The sequence below is a fragment of the Patagioenas fasciata genome, chromosome 1 (assembly GCF_037038585.1).
Source record: "Patagioenas fasciata isolate bPatFas1 chromosome 1, bPatFas1.hap1, whole genome shotgun sequence".
Classification (NCBI taxonomy): Eukaryota; Metazoa; Chordata; class Aves; order Columbiformes; family Columbidae; genus Patagioenas; species Patagioenas fasciata.
This window is the reverse complement of record NC_092520.1, coordinates 215048523-215066778: the sequence shown is the minus strand read 5'-3', so window position 1 is coordinate 215066778 and position 18256 is coordinate 215048523. Positions and strand designations below refer to the sequence as shown.

The 18256-nt window shown below is 53.5% G+C and overlaps 1 protein-coding gene across 2 annotated transcripts in view; it reads right to left on the bottom strand.

The window, feature by feature from the left end:
* The window catches only part of PPP6R2 (protein phosphatase 6 regulatory subunit 2), a 97514-nt gene that overhangs the window by 33261 nt on the left and 45997 nt on the right, over positions 1 to 18256 (bottom strand). For both annotated transcript variants that reach the window (XM_071803588.1, XM_065839265.2), the window contains exons 4-7: positions 13549 to 13735; positions 12684 to 12821; positions 3905 to 3970; positions 2539 to 2651 (exon numbers count right to left, since the gene is read on the bottom strand). In XM_071803588.1, coding sequence (XP_071659689.1) covers positions 2539 to 2651; positions 3905 to 3970; positions 12684 to 12821; positions 13549 to 13735 — 504 coding nt within the window. The remainder of the gene's footprint in view (positions 1 to 2538; positions 2652 to 3904; positions 3971 to 12683; positions 12822 to 13548; positions 13736 to 18256) is intronic.

Genomic DNA, 18256 nt, shown 5'->3' with positions numbered 1-18256 from the left:
ATTCAGGTCCCGCATTCACCTGCACCAGCTCCTGTCCCAGCTCTGCCCCAACACCCGTGCACAGACACACGGCCCAGAGCCAGGACTGAACAGCTCCGGGTCAACAGGAGCAGGGCAATGAGGACTGGCAAGCCCGAGTTACACACCTGTGTTGGTCACTGCAAGTCTCTTGTTTCATCCCTTTTCTGTCAAAACGGCACCGTCAGGCCTAGAACAGACTGTTTGGCTTAATCTCACGTTGAACCTCCAGTAAACGCTTTTAGGTTTGAAGCAAATATAGGGAGCAGAAAACACGCTAACACAAGTAATTTAAAACTACATGATGAAGAGCAAAGAAAGAACATTAAAGGAATAGACTACACTTGAAAAATCAACATTTTCTGGCACACAACTCACACGTAACATTTTCTGAGAAAGCACTCAAAGTGCCAGTTTCTCGGTAACATGGGAGGCAGGGCCTGCGCAGCGGAGCCCAGCAGCGCGGGGGCAGCGCACACAGCACAGCACCCTTTCCAGAGAACCCCCTGCTATCCAATGAACTCAAACCCCCCCAAAGCTACAAATGCTCCTTCTGCCGACCGCACACCAGTACTTTTATTAATAAACTATGTCTGTGGAACAAGTTTCCGAACAACGGGATTCCCTCGATTCCTCTCCCCGCAATCCTTACTGACGGACCTTTAAATAAGTTCCACGAGATCACGGGAAAACACAACAAAGCACAAACCCAAACAGCTCTTCTGCTTTTCCCAGCCAAACTCCAGGCTGAATGAAAGACAGTAATATCTCTATTTGCAAATCTTGCCTGCAAAGTTTACCAACCAGAGGGCAGAGAAGTATCAAGGCAGTCCTGTCTGCGCTGCGCCGTGTCCTGAACTGCAGCACCGCACGCTGCTTCTGAGACACGAGCAGAGGTGGTGGCGCTGGCAGGTGACACGTTTTGAGGACAAAGTGGTGACAGACACCAGCTCCAGCGCACGGATGGATCCGGGGGTGGCACAAAGACACAGATCTGAATTTTCATCCTCTAGTCGCAAATAATCGCAATAACTTTTTGAATGATGAAGGAGGGCTGGGGAGGCATTTGAAGTGTGTGGGCTCACAGGGTTCAACGGCATTTGGAGTAAAAGCAGGGAGATGAATGATGCAGCGCAGGCCAGGGGCGGGGGGCAGCCTGGGGAGGTGTACAGGCAGCATCTCAGCACCACCAGCTCTGCAATATGTGCGCAACTCCTACGGTAAGGAACCTGCAACTGACATCGAGCCAGGAGCCAAAACCAGCAGGGCAGGGGCACCTGGAACAGGAGAGCCCAGCGGGAGGGAAGCTGGGGGCGCCCTCCGCAAAATGAGGTGCACAGTGACACACGAGAAGAAAACTTCTGCTGTCGCAACATCTTCTTACCCATTTTGACAAACGGCAACTTCAGGTTCCAGTATAAATTGGGGAATGATCCATTAGAGAGCAGTGCAGGGGAAAGGGAGCTGGGGGTCCTGGGGACAGCAGGGTGAGCATGAGCCAGCACTGGGCCCTTGTGGCCAGGAAGCCAATGGGACCTGGGGTGGGTTAGAAGGGGGTGGTCAGTAGGTCAGAGAGGTTCTCCTGCCCCTCTGCTCTGCCCTGGGGAGACCACACCTGGAATATTGTGTCCAGTTGTGGCCCCTCAGCTCCAGAAGGACAGGGAACTGCTGGAGAGAGTCCAGCGCAGCCACCAAGATGCTGGAGGGAGTGGAGCATCTCCCGTGGGAGGAAAGGCTGAGGGAGCTGGGGCTCTTTAGTTTGGACAAGAGGAGACTGAAGGGGGACTCATTCCTGGGGATCAATATGGAAAGGGGCAGTGTCAGGAGGATGGAGCCAGGCTCTGCTGGGTGACACCCAGTGACAGGACAAGGGGCAATGGGTGCAAACTGGAACACAGGAGGTTCCACTTGAATATGAGAAGCAACTTGTTGGGGTGAGGGTGTCAGAGCCTGGCCCAGGCTGCCCAGGGAGGTTGTGGAGTCTCCTTCTCTGCAGACATTCAAACCCGCCTGGACCCCTTCCTGTGGAACCTCAGCTGGGTGTTCCTGCTCCGGGGGGATTGCACTGGATGAGCTTTCCAGGGCCCTTCCAATCCCTGGCATTCTATGATTCTATGAACTTCAGGATCTGAAATCCGTCCGCACGGTGCAAACGTTCACCAGCGTGGAACGACAGCCGGTTTGGCCAAGTGCGACTGACCCCTTGCACTCAGCACCAAGGAACACTTTCAACACAGGAAATTTATGGTTTATTCTCGTGGGATTTCCCTCAACTATTACGATCGCAATTCACTCTCCTCCGAATTCACTGTGAGTGTTTTAGCACACGAGTGTCGCCCGGTCCTGAATGAGGTGTGGGATCACTAACCCATCTCGGCCTTCGGACACAGCCACAGACGCTGCGGTTTCAGCAGTGAGACCATTGGCACAGAGGCCGGACACGCAGAGTCTTGGGAACCATCAGGAAGCGACAATATTAGCAGCAATGAGCTCAGTGACAGTCCCGGGCCGAGTACTTACGATTCCAGTGCTGTGAGAAGTGGGTCGGGCTCAGGTACGTCCTGGAGCTGATTGCTCTGGTCTCTGCTCAGTCTGATGATGTCGCACAGGGTCTGGGAAGCGTTTGATTGCCTCTGCAAACAAGGACACGGCGCATTTCAGTGCCAAGGGCTCAACCAGGCTCCTTCTGGCTGGCAGAGGAAATTTAACGCAGCTGGGGATGCAAGGAACTGAATAAATCAGGACTGGTCACAACAAGTGCTACCAGGCTCTACGTGATTCACCTGTTAAACATAATGCTAATGCCAACTATTACAAGCATCAGCAGATTTCACAATCAAAGAGGAGGTCTTCCCAAACTTAACAATCAAGGGCAGTTAAAGATTTCAGAAAGCGAGGATTCTTTTTTTATTCTTCCTGACCAACTGCGTTCACTTGCAAATTCCAAACCCAAGTATTTCATTCTCCTCACTGCTCAGGAGGTTTTCTGCACGGGGAAAAACCAACGGCTTGATAAAACCCTTTACAATCTCATGACTATGTATTAAAAGGCTTCAAAGTAGTATTTTGATAAACTAATGGCAATGGCAGCCTCTCTAGCTACTGCACGGGCAAGGTCTCACGCTGCACTGCAGCACCCAGCACTGCTGAGCACACACTGACCAGCGTGGTACTGCCCGGTTTTAGCCCCAAAGAGGCAACGTGGCTGTGAGAGGGAATCACGCTGCCGGCACCAACACCTCCCAAAAGAATCCTGTGCCCCCATTCACCTGCTGCTGGAGCTCGGAGGGGTCCCGGTGTCCCCGTCCCCAGAGCAGAGACCAGAGCGGTTCTGGGGTTCAACACCGAGTGTGAAACCAACACTGAGAGCCAGAGCTCCTGGCTCGGGAGTTTTGTGAATAATATAAGAAAAAAAAGAAAGCATTCATAAATGTGGCACTCAGCCTATCCTCTCCACGGGCTTAGAGGATTGCAGCCTGTGGATTTTATAACTGAATACCTGCTTACTCGTGGTCTAAAAAGAATTGAAAGTTACAGTGAACTGGTTCATTTAAGTTTTCCAACAACTTGTGTCAAACAGCGGGTTCCTACTTAAAACCAAGTGCGGTCCCACTGACCCTGAGATGAGCTGATGCGGCAGCAGAATGAACAAAGAAACCGGTAGTGAAGGCAAAACCAGACCAAAAATCCAACGAAACACGTTGGCATTGAGCTAGAGAAGCCGAGGACTGGAGGCCCATCCACACGGATCATCTCCTGCCACCAGCGAGAGCCAGAGGTTCCTCTGGACCTCCCCAGGACCCACCCCACGGATGGCCCCGTCTGGCCCCACGGATGGCCCCGTCCCGCCCCACGGACGGCCCCGTCCCCATCTGGCCATACTCACGTCCTCGTCCTGGCTGGAGTGGATCAGCTCCACCAGGCGCTGGATGATCTTTGCTTCGTTGAGCCACTGCAGGGAGAAAAGGGGAGAAGAAAATCCTTGTTTGTTATCACAGAATTCAAACCCAGAGGATCTTCGAGCAGCTTTGCATAGCCTGGGCTCGGCCAGGAGGGAAAGGCTTTGCCTTTGCTTGCACAATGGAAGCTGCAGGCGCCACATGAACCCCTGGGCACCCAGAGATTTGCATCAGGATGTGCACCCTGCCCATGGACCCAAACACCCAAACGCCCCTGGAAAACACGGAAGAGATCAGACACAAACACCAGCTCCTCTGAAGCAGCATCAGCATCACTATCAGCAGGTTTGTCTCCTCCCATTTCCTATTCTTGGTGTCTTACCGCTGTTTACACTGAACAGCTCCTCAGGCTTTGGGATGACCGAACCAGGCTGTCGTTAGACCTGTCTCCTCGCTCTGTGCCAACTCCTCCTATTTCTCATCGCTTTATCTCCCTTTGTGACCACACGCAAACCAAGCAGGCCGCTGGCAAATGACTCCTTACAGTTTCTCCCTCCCCGGCTCCTCCTGCAATCTCAGCGCCTCACTTCCCCCATCCCTTTTCCCTCGAATTTCTACCGTCTTCACCCCAGGCAAACGGCTGGATGTCCAACATCGACCCAACGAACCACTCAGATCAAACTAATGCACTCTCGGTTGCTTTTGAAATGACGGACCAAACGTTAATTAAAAGGCAAAAGGCTCTGGAGGATTCCGCAGTGATCTAATCTTCCATCAGCTCTTCAGATGAGTCACAGAGAGAATGAGCCGTCTCCTGCTTTCCTTGCTCTCCGAAGGCTCCATGCAGATCTGCTCCCCTCGAACGCTCATTTCTATACGTTACCTCTTCACACGACTCCAGTTACAATCCTTACGTTGGTTCTTCACCAGCTTTGCTGTAACCACCTCCACACAGACCCCATCCTCTCCTCTACAGTTCCACGTCGAGCAGGACGGATGACTTAAACCAAAATTCCAGATGGCCATTTTTAGTGACTTTTCGCATGAACACCAGCGCTGGTTTCCCACTATGCCTGAAATGCCCAACTGCGTCTCCTTTTGGTGCCCCTTGTCACTGCAGAAATACCAATGCTGTCCAGGAACCTTCCCAGCGTGCAGCTGGGAAACCAAGGATTGCACCCAAGACCGTATTTTCAGATCTGGTTTCTACCATTTGTTCTTCCTGACATCCACTTTACCCAAAAGTTCAAAAACCTGGTTCCTAAGACATTTTTCCTCACCGGTCTCTACCAACCTCTCTCTTCAGGTTCTTCCATTGGTTTCTAGATTTTCAGCATTCAAACCCAACTCCTGCCCCTTGTTCTCAAGCCCACGGCTCTTGCCCTCATCCATGTTCTTGCCATCTCTGTTCCGCCAGCACAGCACAGCCCGCTCCCCAGCTCCTTCAGTCTATGAGCATCTCTTCTCACTCCTATGCTCAGACACAACTACTAAACCTGGACAGGCTGGAGAATTGAGCAGGGAAAAATGTAATGAAATAGAACAAGGGCAAGGGTAGAGTCTGGAATCTGGGCAGGAACAACCCCAGGTTCCAGTGTAAGTTGGGGAATGAGCTGTTAGAGAGCAGTGTAGGGGAAAGGGAGCTGGGGGTCCTGGGGACAGCAGGGTGACCATGAGCCAGCACTGGGCCCTTGTGGCCAGGAAGCCAATGGGACCTGGGGTGGGTTAGAAGGGGGTGGTCAGTAGGTCAGAGAGGTTCTCCTGCCCCTCTGCTCTGCCCTGGGGAGACCACCCCTGGAATATTGTGTCCAGTTGTGGCCCCTCAGCTCCAGAAGGACAGGGAACTGCTGCAGAGAGTCCAGCGCAGCCACCAAGATGCTGGAGGGAGTGGAGCATCTCCCGTGTGAGGAAAGGCTGAGGGAGCTGGGGCTCTGGAGCTGGAGAAGAGGAGACTGAGGGGGGACTCATTCCTGGGGATCAATATGGAAAGGGGCAGTGTCAGGAGGATGGAGCCAGGCTCTTCTGGGTGACAACCAGTGACAGGACAAGGGGCAATGGGTGCAAACTGGAACACAGGAGGTTCCACTTGAATATGAGAAGCAACTTGTTGGGGGTGAGGGTGTCAGAGCCCGGCCCAGGCTGCCCAGGGAGGTTGTGGAGTCTCCTTCTCTGCAGACATTCAAACCCGCCTGGACCCCTTCCTGTGGAACCTCAGCTGGGTGTTCCTGCTCCATGGGGGGATTGCACTGGATGAGCTTTCCAGGGCCCTTCCAGTCCCTGACATCCTGGGATTCTGTGATACCAAAACAACTCCATCAAAATTAATGAAATTCTCTGCACTGTGTCTCCTAAAGCAGCTGCTACCATGTACCCATCACGCCCCCGGTGGTGTCCGTAACAAGCGAACTCCCCGGCTCTCGGGGTCTCGGTGTCACCTCAGCACGGTTCCCCCAGTTCCCGGCCCGTGTTTGCACCGCCATGACGAGCAGGTTTTCAGCACTGACACCCTGTGCAACCTCCATCACCAACCCCTCACACTTACAGCCACTTTTACCCGCGAGTTTCCACTCTTCAAACAAGCGGCTCCTGCTGCGGCACCGTGGGCGCTGCAGCCTGCTTGCTCCTCTGTGCAGAGCCGACCCACCCACCCTCCAGCGCCCCTCACCTCTTCCACAGCCCAAAGGAAACTGCTTTACTTATTAACACTCCTGCATTAAACGCATTTTCTCTCCCTCGCAGAGCACAGCAAGTTAAACCCCAGCCCTGCATTGTAGTTTCACCTTTATTCTGTATCGACAGACTTCCCCAAGCCCCACATTGTTGACCCTGTGGGCGTTATTAATTAAAATGGGGAGATGGGCAGTAAGCAGATTCGTTCTTTTTGTCTGGATTGCTAAAATAATGGGCTCTGGGGGGAGCTGGGTGGCCAGAGAGAGGGACCGAGGGACCGAGGAGAGGGAAGCGTGAGCACCCATCTGAGCAAAGGAATTACTGCTCCTGGGAACTGAGGGGCACGGGAAAGGGAATTCCAAAGCAAAACACCCAACTGATTGAGACCAGAGAGCGATACCAAAATGCGGCGAATTAAGAAGCACCCGGTAAACCTGGAAGAGATCGGTTCATCTGCCTGGGGCTGCTGGCAAAGAGATGGACTCTGGGAGTCCCAAGAGAAGGACTATTCCAAATGACTCCTCAGACAAAAGCTGGGACACTTGCAGGACTAAGTCCAAGTGTCCCCCTCAGCATCTCCCTGGAAAGACTCACACTCGGAACACGAACTCTTCTGACCACACACAACTCGGCAGCGCGTTTGCTCTGACAACCGACACACTCGTAAGGAATTCACGGACAGAGACAGCGCACAAATGGGCAACCTGAATGATTCTGCAGGAGAAGGAAGGGGACAGGACGCGGGGCTGGTGAGCAGGAGGTGGCTGCTGGTGCAGCTGTTGTCCGCAAACAAACCAGGCCCAGGTTTGGTGCAGAGCGTTGGGCTCCTGCCCAAGGGCTGCCGCGCAGCATCTGTGTCACGTAGCTGGGACACATGGGACACAGGACACCGGTCCAGGCACGTGGGCACCGGCAGCCAGCAGGCACGGGAGCGGTGGAGGCGCTGCCGGGGCCCGCATGGCACCGCAAGCTGGGGCAACCACTGCGGTGATGTGCAAGAGGGCACGGTCCCCACCGCCGGCTGGGACACGGGGCACACGGGAGAGCTCAGCCCACGGGGGCCCTGAGGGGCACGGGCACCAGGCCCAGGCTGCAGGGCCATGCGTGGCCTCTCCTCGCTGGACACAGGTCATCCCAGAGGGCCCTGCAACCCCAACCATCCTGTGCACTCTGCTCTGCTGACCCTGCGCTACCTGGGCTGGGTTGGGGATCTACAGAGGGTCTGCAGCCTCAGCAGCCCAGGATGCTGGGATCTGGATGAGGATGCTGGGATCTGGATGAGGATGCTGGGATCTGGATGAGGATGCTGGGATCTGGATGAGGATGCTGGGATCTGGATGAGGATGCTGGGATCTGAATGAGGATGCTGGGATCTGAATGAGGATGCTGCTCGCCAGCCCCTCAGAGTCCTCAGCGTGGGGGGAACTGCCAGGGTTCACCAGTCCTTGACAACCACAGCTTCCTCCTGCCAGCCACCCCACTGCAAGGGACATCTCAGCTGTGGCACGAGTAACCACGCTGAGGGGAAGCAGCTGATACACAGCAGGGAGGAACCTCCACAAGATAGAGCAACGGCCTGGGAGGAACCTCACAAGCTCAGGAAAGGCAAAATGTGAAGTTCTGCCCGGGGGCTGAACAGCTCCAGGCAGTGGGACAGGGTAGGAGTCAACTGGCCAGGAACGGCGCGGGGAAAACCCAAGAGGGCCCTTGGTGGAGCTGCCACGCCAAGAGTCAGCGCTGGACCCTGCAGGAAAGGTCTCACCACATCCTGGGTCCCCACAGCCTGGGGACAACCAGTGTGAGAGCTGGGATCGCTCCCCTCCACTCCAAACCAGTGACACTCAGCGAGACGCTGGGGCCAGGCTGGGCTCACCAGCGCGGACGGACACGGCAGCAGGTCCCATGGAGACCCCTCAGATGGCCGGGGCTGGAGCACACGGGTTCGGAGATGCTGAGCGTGGGTTTGTGCAGCCCGAGAGGAGAAGGTGACACTATCACAGATTGCAGCTGCTCCACGGGGCGGGCAGCGATGATGGAGCCAGGCTCTTCTGGCAAGTGCCGTGATGGGTCAAGAGGCGTAAGATGCAGCGAGGGAAATTCCAACTGGATATTAGGGAAAAAACCCTTCACTTGAGGGGGATCTCACACTGGCAGAGGGCACAGACACGCCTCTGCTCCTGGAGGTATGGAAAACTCACCAGGGAAGGCCCTGAGCAATCTGCTGCAATGGGACCTACTCTACAGAGACAACCAGACCTTCTCGGGGCCTTCCAACCTGCGTTATGCTATGAACGAATGCCTGAGGTCTCGCACAGCCAATGCTTAAGAAAGTTTGTTATATTAAGACTTTAACAAAACTGAGTTTTCTAAAACCTGCTGAAAACACACCTATTACCAGTGTAACTTTAGCTTGGATGTTCCCAATCAGCCACAGAAAGTTCACGCCTTATTATTTAAGATGATAGCTAACAAGAAACTGCAACAACGCACAGAGCGAGCCGTCTGATGTTCCACGGATCGCACCCCCAAGAGTCACTGCACTGAGTACTGACACTAAACCTTCCTCGGCTGGGGACTGACCATGCAGCAGGACAGTTTTTGTCCCAAGACAAAGATACCTGCGTTAGGCTAATCCACCCCTGGGAGCAACCACCCCTCTGGGGCAAAGCCAGCGTGAAGAACAGGCCCTTCTTATTCTTGTCGTTCGTTACCCATGAAAGCAACAGGAAAAAAAAGCAGAAGGACGCGCAGGAGGGATTTTTGATGGGCTCTGATCACTATTTACATTAGACTGACAAGAAGCCAACACGATACCCCGGCTGCCGAGGCCACGGCCGCGCTCGGCACCGGGGACGTGTCCACAACAACCGCGGCTGCTCCACGAACCCCAGTGCACGCCAGCAACACCACACGTGGGGTCTTTCACAGCACTCGGGCCTCTTCGCGTTTTCCAGGCAGGATTTTACACCAATAACGCACAGGCAAAGGACACACTTCTTCGACGCCACTTATCTGTCCTGATGTTAAAAACGTTTCAAGAAGCAACCCATACCTGAGCAGTAAATGACTCGAAGCCAATATTATTCCTTTCCCAAGTCCACAGAGACACTGCAGATCCAGTGACACCCATCACGGAGAACACGCTCGGATCCACCTGCACGACAGCGGATTTGTCCAAGGGTATCACAGCGTAGGTGCCTGAAGGACAAGGCTGCTGGAAGCACCTCCTTCAAGCTCCCAAAAGATTCTTGTGGTATTTCCCATGGTCAGAGTCCAGAGAGAGCAGGAGACAGGGCTGTGAAGAGGCAGCGTAGGCAATGGACCATTTCACTCACATCTCTCCTGCTCCTGGGCTGCTGAACCCAGAGCTTTCCTTGTCCTGTGGCGCTCCCATCCAGCTCGGGACAGAACTGCGAGGCCCAGCCTGTCTGCAAGGGTTCCTGCTGATGTGTGCTCTCCAAAACAACAAATCTGAGCTACACGAACAAGGCATTCCTCTGTCGAGCACGAGCAGGAGATGGGTAAAGATTTATCATACGCTCATGTTTACTGTAGGCCCTCAATTACAGATCAAGAAAGACAAAGTGAGAAAACATCACAACCTGTAGTTCTGCAGACAGTTCAACAGGTACAGAATGGCACTGTCACCTTCTCTCTGCTTGCACTCATCCACGCATCTTCTGCTTCTTGCTCCTCCCTTACCGTGGCAGAAGATGTGCTGGGAGGGTCAGTGGGACACGAGGCAAAGGTTCTTCCCCAGAGGTGCTGGACACTGACCAGGCTCCCAGGGAGGTGTCACGGCCCAACCTGACAGTGTTCAAGCAGAGACTGGACAATGTCCTCAGACACACGGGGTGACCTGTGGGGTGTCCTGTGCAGGGACAGCACTTGGACTCCAGGGTCTGTGGGTCCCTCCAGCTCAGGACACCCCGGGCGAACCAACATCACTGCACAAGTCCATGTCAAAAATCCCCAAACCCAACCCAGGGAACTGAGCTGCCTGAAAACAATCCTGGCAAAAAACTACACATAGAAGTGTTTTCAGCCAGATCAGTTCCCTTGTCCACGTCACTTAATGACCACATGAACACTTAGATGGCAAGGACTGAAGTGGGGCCTCCGCAGTTCTGTCCCGAGCTGGATGGGAGCGCCACAGGACAAGGAAAGCTCTGGGTTCAGCAGCCCAGGAGCAGGAGAGATGTGAGTGAAATGGTCCATTGCCTACGCTGCCTCTTCACAGCCCTGTCTCCTGCTCTCTCTGGACTCTGACCATGGGAAATACCACAAGAATCTTTTGGGAGCTTGAAGGAGGTGCTTCCAGCAGCCTTGTCCTTCAGGCACCTACGCTGTGATACCCTTGGACAAATCCGCTGTCGTGCAGGTGGATCCGAGCGTGTTCTCTGTGATGGGTGTCACTGGATCTGCAGTGTCTCTGTGGACTTGGGAAAGAAATAATATTGACTTTAAATTATTTACTGCTCAGGTAAAAAAAAACCCAAACCCAAGCCAAGGAATTGAGCTGGCTGAGAACAATCCTGGCAAAATCCTACAGATGAAAGATGGCAAGGACTGAAGTGGTCGCGCCGGCAGAGCCAGCGGGACACAGGGACGGCACGACCAACTCTTTCGGGAACTGCTGGCCCAGCTCCACTTGGCGCTGCCGTCAAACCTGTGACCAGGACACTGAGAATCCCCTGGTAATGCTGTCTGAGCAGGACACGGCGCCCTGAGCAGGACACGGCGCCCTGAGCAGGACACGGCGCCCTCCAGCGCAGGCTGCGCGGGTCCGCTGGGCAGCAGGCAGAGGATGGAGCAGCAGCACTGCCCAGCCAGCGCGGCCTAAGGGTCTCCACACTGGAACCACAGAGCATTAAGACTCTTGTGTAATTATCCGTGAGTCTCCGATTCATTGAGTCAAAGCGACAACGTGGACACCAAATCCCTCAGGAGAGGTGCTACGGGACTTGTTACGCTGAATATAATTGTGTTTAACGTAAAACTTAAGATACCATCTTCATAAATTTGACGCTCCTAAATGTCCTTTCCAGACAGCAAGAAACACGTACCGAACCGAGGGAAGGCACAGAAGGATTTTTCCAGCATAGCAACCTCAAGTGGAAAGGTGGCCCCTTCGCAGTGACAGCCCCAAGAGCAGCACCTCCTCACGAAATACGGTGCTTGTCCAGCTGTACCTGGACAGCAAAGCTTCCACCTTCCGCTAAGTCACACAAACACTGCCACCTGATGTCTCACCAACTGAATCGCTCACTTCCCTGTCTAAAAATGAAGACTTCCCTTCCCGGGTGAGTGCCCATAGGGGTCTGTAAGGCTCACTTTGTACCTATTTTTCCCCAGTCTGTAGCAGTGTGTTTACTGCAGGACGCACCGTCAGGCTGAGGGAGGAACCGAGCAGCCACCAGCATCTGCTCTGAGCCTCTGCAGGGAACATTTCAATGCTCTGGAAACGGAGACTAAGGCAGCAAAGCTTCCAAACTTAGAGACCCCGGAGTGCGGGGGCTCCGGAGCCTGGAGCACCGTTCTCCGCAGGCCACACTGCTCCTCCGCTTTCAGAGGAGGGAGCTAAAGCGAGGCTTCTCCCCAGTCCTGCTCATCTGCCCCTGCAGGATGAGCCTCACCCAGAGCAGGCTCTGAAGGGAGAAAAACTCGTCCTACCTGTACAGCAAACCAAGCGTCTCGCTGGGATGTGTTACAACGCTGCCGGTGAAAGAGGAAGGGAAGGAGGCAGCACACGGCATTGCCTCCGAACATCACACACACCCCTGAGGGATTCAACGAATCACTGTCCCGAACGGTCAGTCTGAGTTCCGGACACCGGGAAGGATTACAGGTTTCCTTTGTCAAAGCTCAGCAGCAAAAGCAGCCCCAGTAAGCAGCGGTTGCTGTATGGAAAAGGAGCTGAGAATCCTCTTCTGCTCTGCCGCGCCAGCCACAAACGGGCCCAAGGGCCAGAGCAGCGGTTTCCAGAGTGGATCCGCTCCCACAGCAAACGACAGAAACAATTCTGTTTCTTTACGCCACAAACAACCCAACCCCCTCGCTCCCAATCTCGTAAAGGAAAAAGCGGCCAGCTCTCACGTTCAGGACTTCCTGGCGCAGCGTGGCGGGCTCCACGCAGCTGATGAGGCGGAGCAGGAGGTCCATCATCGCCGACGTATCTATGTGCTTGAGCACCAGGCTAATGAACTTCTCCTTTTTCCTTAAGAATGCGATCACCTAGGAGGAAAAGTGTCACCATCAGCGCTAACGCAACATCCAGACCGGGCACACGCAGCTTCCCGCACCTCACGCTCTGCTCTCAACCAACCGATCTCGATGTAGAACAGCAACGAGGCTGAGAAATTCTCCACATAACAGCATTGTCATTTCAAGGCAATACTAAACCAAATATTTCAGGTACCTTTTCTTCCCTCTAAGCCACAAAGAGACCCAAGCCCACAGAAATAAGAGCGTCAAGAAGCTGGTGACGCTGGGGAATTTGTCATCCCGCTGAGGCTCTTCATCTAAAAACTCCATTTTGATTTGGAATGTGTGCATTTCTAAAGCACCGTTCAGCTCGTGTTTCCAGCACCCATTTACAGGTGTTTATGTAATGAGGTGATTCTGGGCAACGATCAAAGGATGCAGCAACATGTTGTAGCACAAAAGGACGCAGCAATATGTTGTAGTACAAAACTCAAGCGTTAGCTGTGGCACAGGAACATCCCGGCTACTGTGGGTCTGAAACCAGAACTATGTAAAGGTGTTGCCATGAGCCAGCAACGCCATCAACTGAGGAATCCAAGGGAACTTTCAAAGCCTACATCTCAATTTCAAGCTTACAGAGGCTGTATTTGAGCTCCAAGAACACAAGGAGTTCAGGGGGACAGCAACGTGACAGCCACACAACACAGCCAGCCCTAGCGAATTAACCGGGGCGTACTGGGACCAGCCCAAGCGTCACCTGTTCGGTCTTTCTGGCGATGAGATTCCCGATGGTCTTGCTGAAGAAGCTGGCGAGCAGGGGGTTCAGGGGGGGCTCGTGATCCAAGAACTCGTAGAGGATGTTGAGCAGAGTCTCGTCCCCGCCGAGCTTGTCGTTGATCTGCGGCACGTCCGAGGTCAGCAGCTCGCAGGCCGTGTTGGGGTATCTGCGCACAGCGAACAAGCGTCAACCCACCCGGCAAACGGGAACTCGGGGGAGGAGGAGGAGGAGGAGAAGGAGGAGGAGGAGGATCGGCCTCCTGGGGCCGGGGATCCTCCACGCGACCAGCGAGGGGCAGCGGCAGGAACGGCCCATTGTAAGGCAACGCTATCCCCCGTAGCACATCACGCGCTTGGTGTCGTTTTGCTGGCTTTATTTCTGTTTTTCCCGCTGCAGTGCACATCTCGGCTGCCTTCTAAACACAGCGACTGCTGCTTCATCACTTTCAATACACTTCAAATCTCAACATTAACCCATCTCCACGACTAAAACTAACCCCAAAAGTGAAGGGTGATCTGCAGAATGCGTATTTTAGAAGGTTTCTGTCATGGTTCTGAAAAATGGTTCTTTCCACTACCGGTGCAGGATTAGAGACGAGCAGCCATTGTTGTCTGCTCATTTTAAACCAAGAGGACTACAATCAGAGCCGGAGCATTAGACCTAACACCAAACTCCCAACGATGAGCAGACACCTTGTAAAACAGCAAGAGATTCATACCCGACCTTTGGAGTTGCAGTTTTGCAGTGATGTCTACGATGTGCTGCCAAATTCACCTGCTGTTCGGAGAACATTGTTGTGCCTGCTTTAGAGAGTTCTGCTCGCTTCAATCACTACAGGATATCTGACAGATAAGGAATTGCTTTTCTTCCCTGACCTTGTTTCTTCTTCCGGGTGGTGCTTTTAGCAATAGGTCACATTTTTGATCAGAAAAGGTAAATAATGTGTTGGTAACTCATGTTACATCCATAATTAAACAAAGTCTCAACTGTCAGAAGTGCACACATGCAAACCAATCACTTCAAGCCAACGGGTTCAATGGTGGATACGATCCTAGAGCCAGAAGCAGCTGGGCTTCATTTTGAAGCCGTGATTTCCTGTCCCCAGGGTGCAGAGGTTACACAGGTTAAAAACAGACCCCGTCCTCTACAGCCTCGGCCTCTTCTCTGTGCACGCAGAGCTGGTTTTCTTCATCTCCAAAACCAAAACGCGCCATGTATTCAAAACCCAGCCAAGCAAATTAACATTCAAAACCCCTACAGCACAGTCCTGCTGCAGACACGTGGGCTCTGCAAGCAGCGCCTTCGCTCCCCAAACACAAACCCAGCACAAACCCAACACATCGCCCAACACATCGCCCAACACATCGCCCACCTCTCATCACCACCCAGCTCTCCCACCTTTTGTGGCTTAAGCACAAGTCAACTCCAAGACCAACAGAAAGCGCTCACGATAACAGGAGTGTTTCTAGGACACAAGGGGACCGTGGTGACTTGTGGAGAACACTGAAGCTGAAACAATACTTCAGTTTGCAGCAGGATTGTTTTTTCTAGCTTCAATCTCAATGTCACGCAGTAAAGATCTGCGGAAATGAGTCGCTGCCTCTCACGTCTCCACCACCTTTGCAGTTCGACCTGTGAGCGTGTAAGAGAACCTGGATTGCAGCACTCACCTGTTTGGGTTTGGTTTCCTTTCTTAGCCAAAATTGGCATCACAGAATCACATTGGTTGGAAAAGCCCCTCCAGACCACTGAGTGCAACCATAACCCACCCTGTCCCTGCCCCATGCCCTGAGAACCTCCTGTCCGTCTGTCCAGCCCTCCAGGGATGGTGACTCCAGCACTGCCCTGGGCAGCCTGTTCCAATGCCCCACAGCCCTTTGGGGAAGAAATTGTTCCCACATCCAACCTCAACCTCCCCTGGGCAACTTGAGGCCGTTTCCTCTGCTCCTGGCGCTTGTTCCTGGGGAGCAGAGCCCGACCCCCTGGCTCCAAGCTCCTTTCAGGCAGTTCAGAGATCAGAAGGTCTCCCCAGACTCCGAACTGGTTGTGCAGAGCCTCGTGCTTCCATCACACACCCCTGCACTGGTAGCCGAGCATCCCCCTGCCCCAAGGTGTCAGAGCCAATTTAAAGTCCGTTTATTCACACGTGTACCTTAGGCCACCCGTTATTACACAACCAGCACCGACTGTATTTGCCGTATCACATCACAAAGCCCTTCTTCTACCTTTTAACTAACCCGACTAATTTTGCATTGTCTACTTTCTACGTTCGTAATTAATCTCCTGTCTTATTCCAGGTGTGAATGCACTGAACAGCACAGGACACAGTGCAAATCCACTGAAGTGGAACCGGTCATTTCCCCCCTCACCTACATTTACATTTACTTTCTTTAAGCAGCTATTAGGTGGTGACAGAGCCTTCTCCGCTGTCCACGCCAGTTTGTCCTCAGCGCTCTTACTGCTTCATCAGGAGCATCACCATGAGAACCACCCTGTGCTGCACTGACTCCAAACTCAGGTCCTGAGCCCCCAACCCGAGTTCCCTCCCCGGACAGAGGATGGGGTGACGGAATTTGGAGAGGCGGCCAGCAATCATGACTCCACACCGTCCATTCTTCATTCAGATTGACTGGCTCAGACCTTGCTTAGGAAGGGTTGTCCCACCTGCCACTTCCATTCCGCTGGTTTTAAGCTTGACCGGGTGAGCGATTTCATGTTCTAACGCCTTTAAATCCCTGGGGTGAGTCCGGCCAGTCCTAACAAGCCCTGATTTTGCTGCCCAGACGTGAGGCGGCTGCTCTGACGATGTCGCTGTAAAGCCGGACAGCACCCGGGGATCCCGACGTCTCTGTCGGGAGCACCACCGCACAGGATTTAATTGGATTTACTGCTCCGGTCGCATCCTCCTTTACACTCAGACACCCACCCCACACGTCTAGGACAGGTTTCACAGAATCACAGAAGGGACTGGGTTGGAAAAGCCCTCAGAGATCATCCAGTCCAACCCTTGGTCCAACTCCAGTCCATTGACCAGATCATGGCACTAAGTGCCATGGCCAATCTCAGTTTCAAAACCTCCAGGGCCGGTGAGTCCAGCACCTCCCTGGGCAGCCATTCCAATGCTGACCACTCTCTCTGCACAGAATTGCTTTCTCATCTCCAGCCTCAATTTCCCCTGGCAGAGTTGAAGCCCATGCCCCCTTGTCCTATTGCTGACTGCCTGGGAGAAGAGCCCAATCCCCCCTGGCTAGAACTGCCCTTCAGGTCGTTCTAGAGAGTGCTGAGCTCACCTCTAAGCCTCCTCTGCTCCAGACTGAACAAGCCCAGCTCCCTCAGCCTCTCCCCATAGGGCTTGTGCTCAAGTCCCTTCCCCAGTCTTGACTCCTTACTTCGAGGGGCTCAGAGCATTAACGGTTCTGCCTTTAGCAAACTGCTTCTCCTAATCCCCCATCCACCCTCACCCATTAACTGCCCCCTACATCTCTTTTCTGTAGTGCACACAGCACCCCTCGGGTGGGGATGGACTTTCACTCGGTGGGTATTTGTTGCTAATGAAGTCCGTTTACTACATAAGGGGTGTTTGGATCTTTGTAATACAAGCTCTGCATTTACCGCAAGCCACTAAAATGCTTCCAGACCAGCTGTGAGCTTTTCATCCCTTCACAGCACCATTTACTTCCCAGCCAGCATCCTCGTATTGACAGAGTTCAGTCCTTAAAGTTAAAAAGCAACCCCAGAGCTGTGATAATGCCATTTCTCTCTTTCTTGCTCCTGCGAGGATGTTACATCTGAGTCCATCACGGTTACCACTACAAAGTGATTTGACACCAGGTTCGTTCCTTAGGGCTCCCGAGGGTACACAAAGCGTTCTTCCTCCTTTTCCGTGCTCACTGCTCGGTGCAAAGGGCACTGGCGGCTCCTCGGAGCCCGCGTGCCGGGCCGCCCTGGACGCGTGTGCTGTCGGCAGGGACAGACGGGCTGCCTGGCACACACGTTCTGCTCCTGCAGCCCTCGCGGTCTCCAAGTTTCACCCAACCAGATGCAATATTAATACTAACATTAATACTCGGTGGTTTCTGTCCAGCCGGGCCGCAGGGTGTCCCACCGCTGCTCCCGTCCCCTCCGAGCGGCAGGGACGCCTCTGCCCTTCTACACGCTCTGTTTCATCACTGCCTGGGCTCAAGAGGGCTGTGAGACAGCCGGGTACGTCAACAAGCTCACTATAAATAGCCATTACAGTTCAAAGGGTTTATAGGCTGGCTGTTCCAGGTCTCCATCGGGTTGTTACGCTTACACGGGGATTTACTGCCCAGTTTTCCCCTGCGCCGTTTCCTCTCTGAACTTCCATCCTCCTGGCGGTTCAGGGCGAACGCATTCTGATGATTCCATTTCCACAGCGCGCTCCATGTCCTTCCAAACCTATCAAGTTTCTCCCCTGTTCCAGTTTTAAAACTTTCATAACCTTTTCTTAAGAGCCAAAAATTGGATTCCATTTGGATTTAGGTAGAGCCCATTCTTCCTGCTTAGCCTTATTTATTCCAAAACCTTCCCCAGTTTCTAATAAGCTTAAACCCTCTTTCCCCTCTCCAGTGCCTCACGAGGCTTTGAAAATGTTTCTCTGCCTGGTCTATGTATGGGATTGGATGCATTTCTAAAACAACACTTCCTAAAGATCAGCTGAACTGGT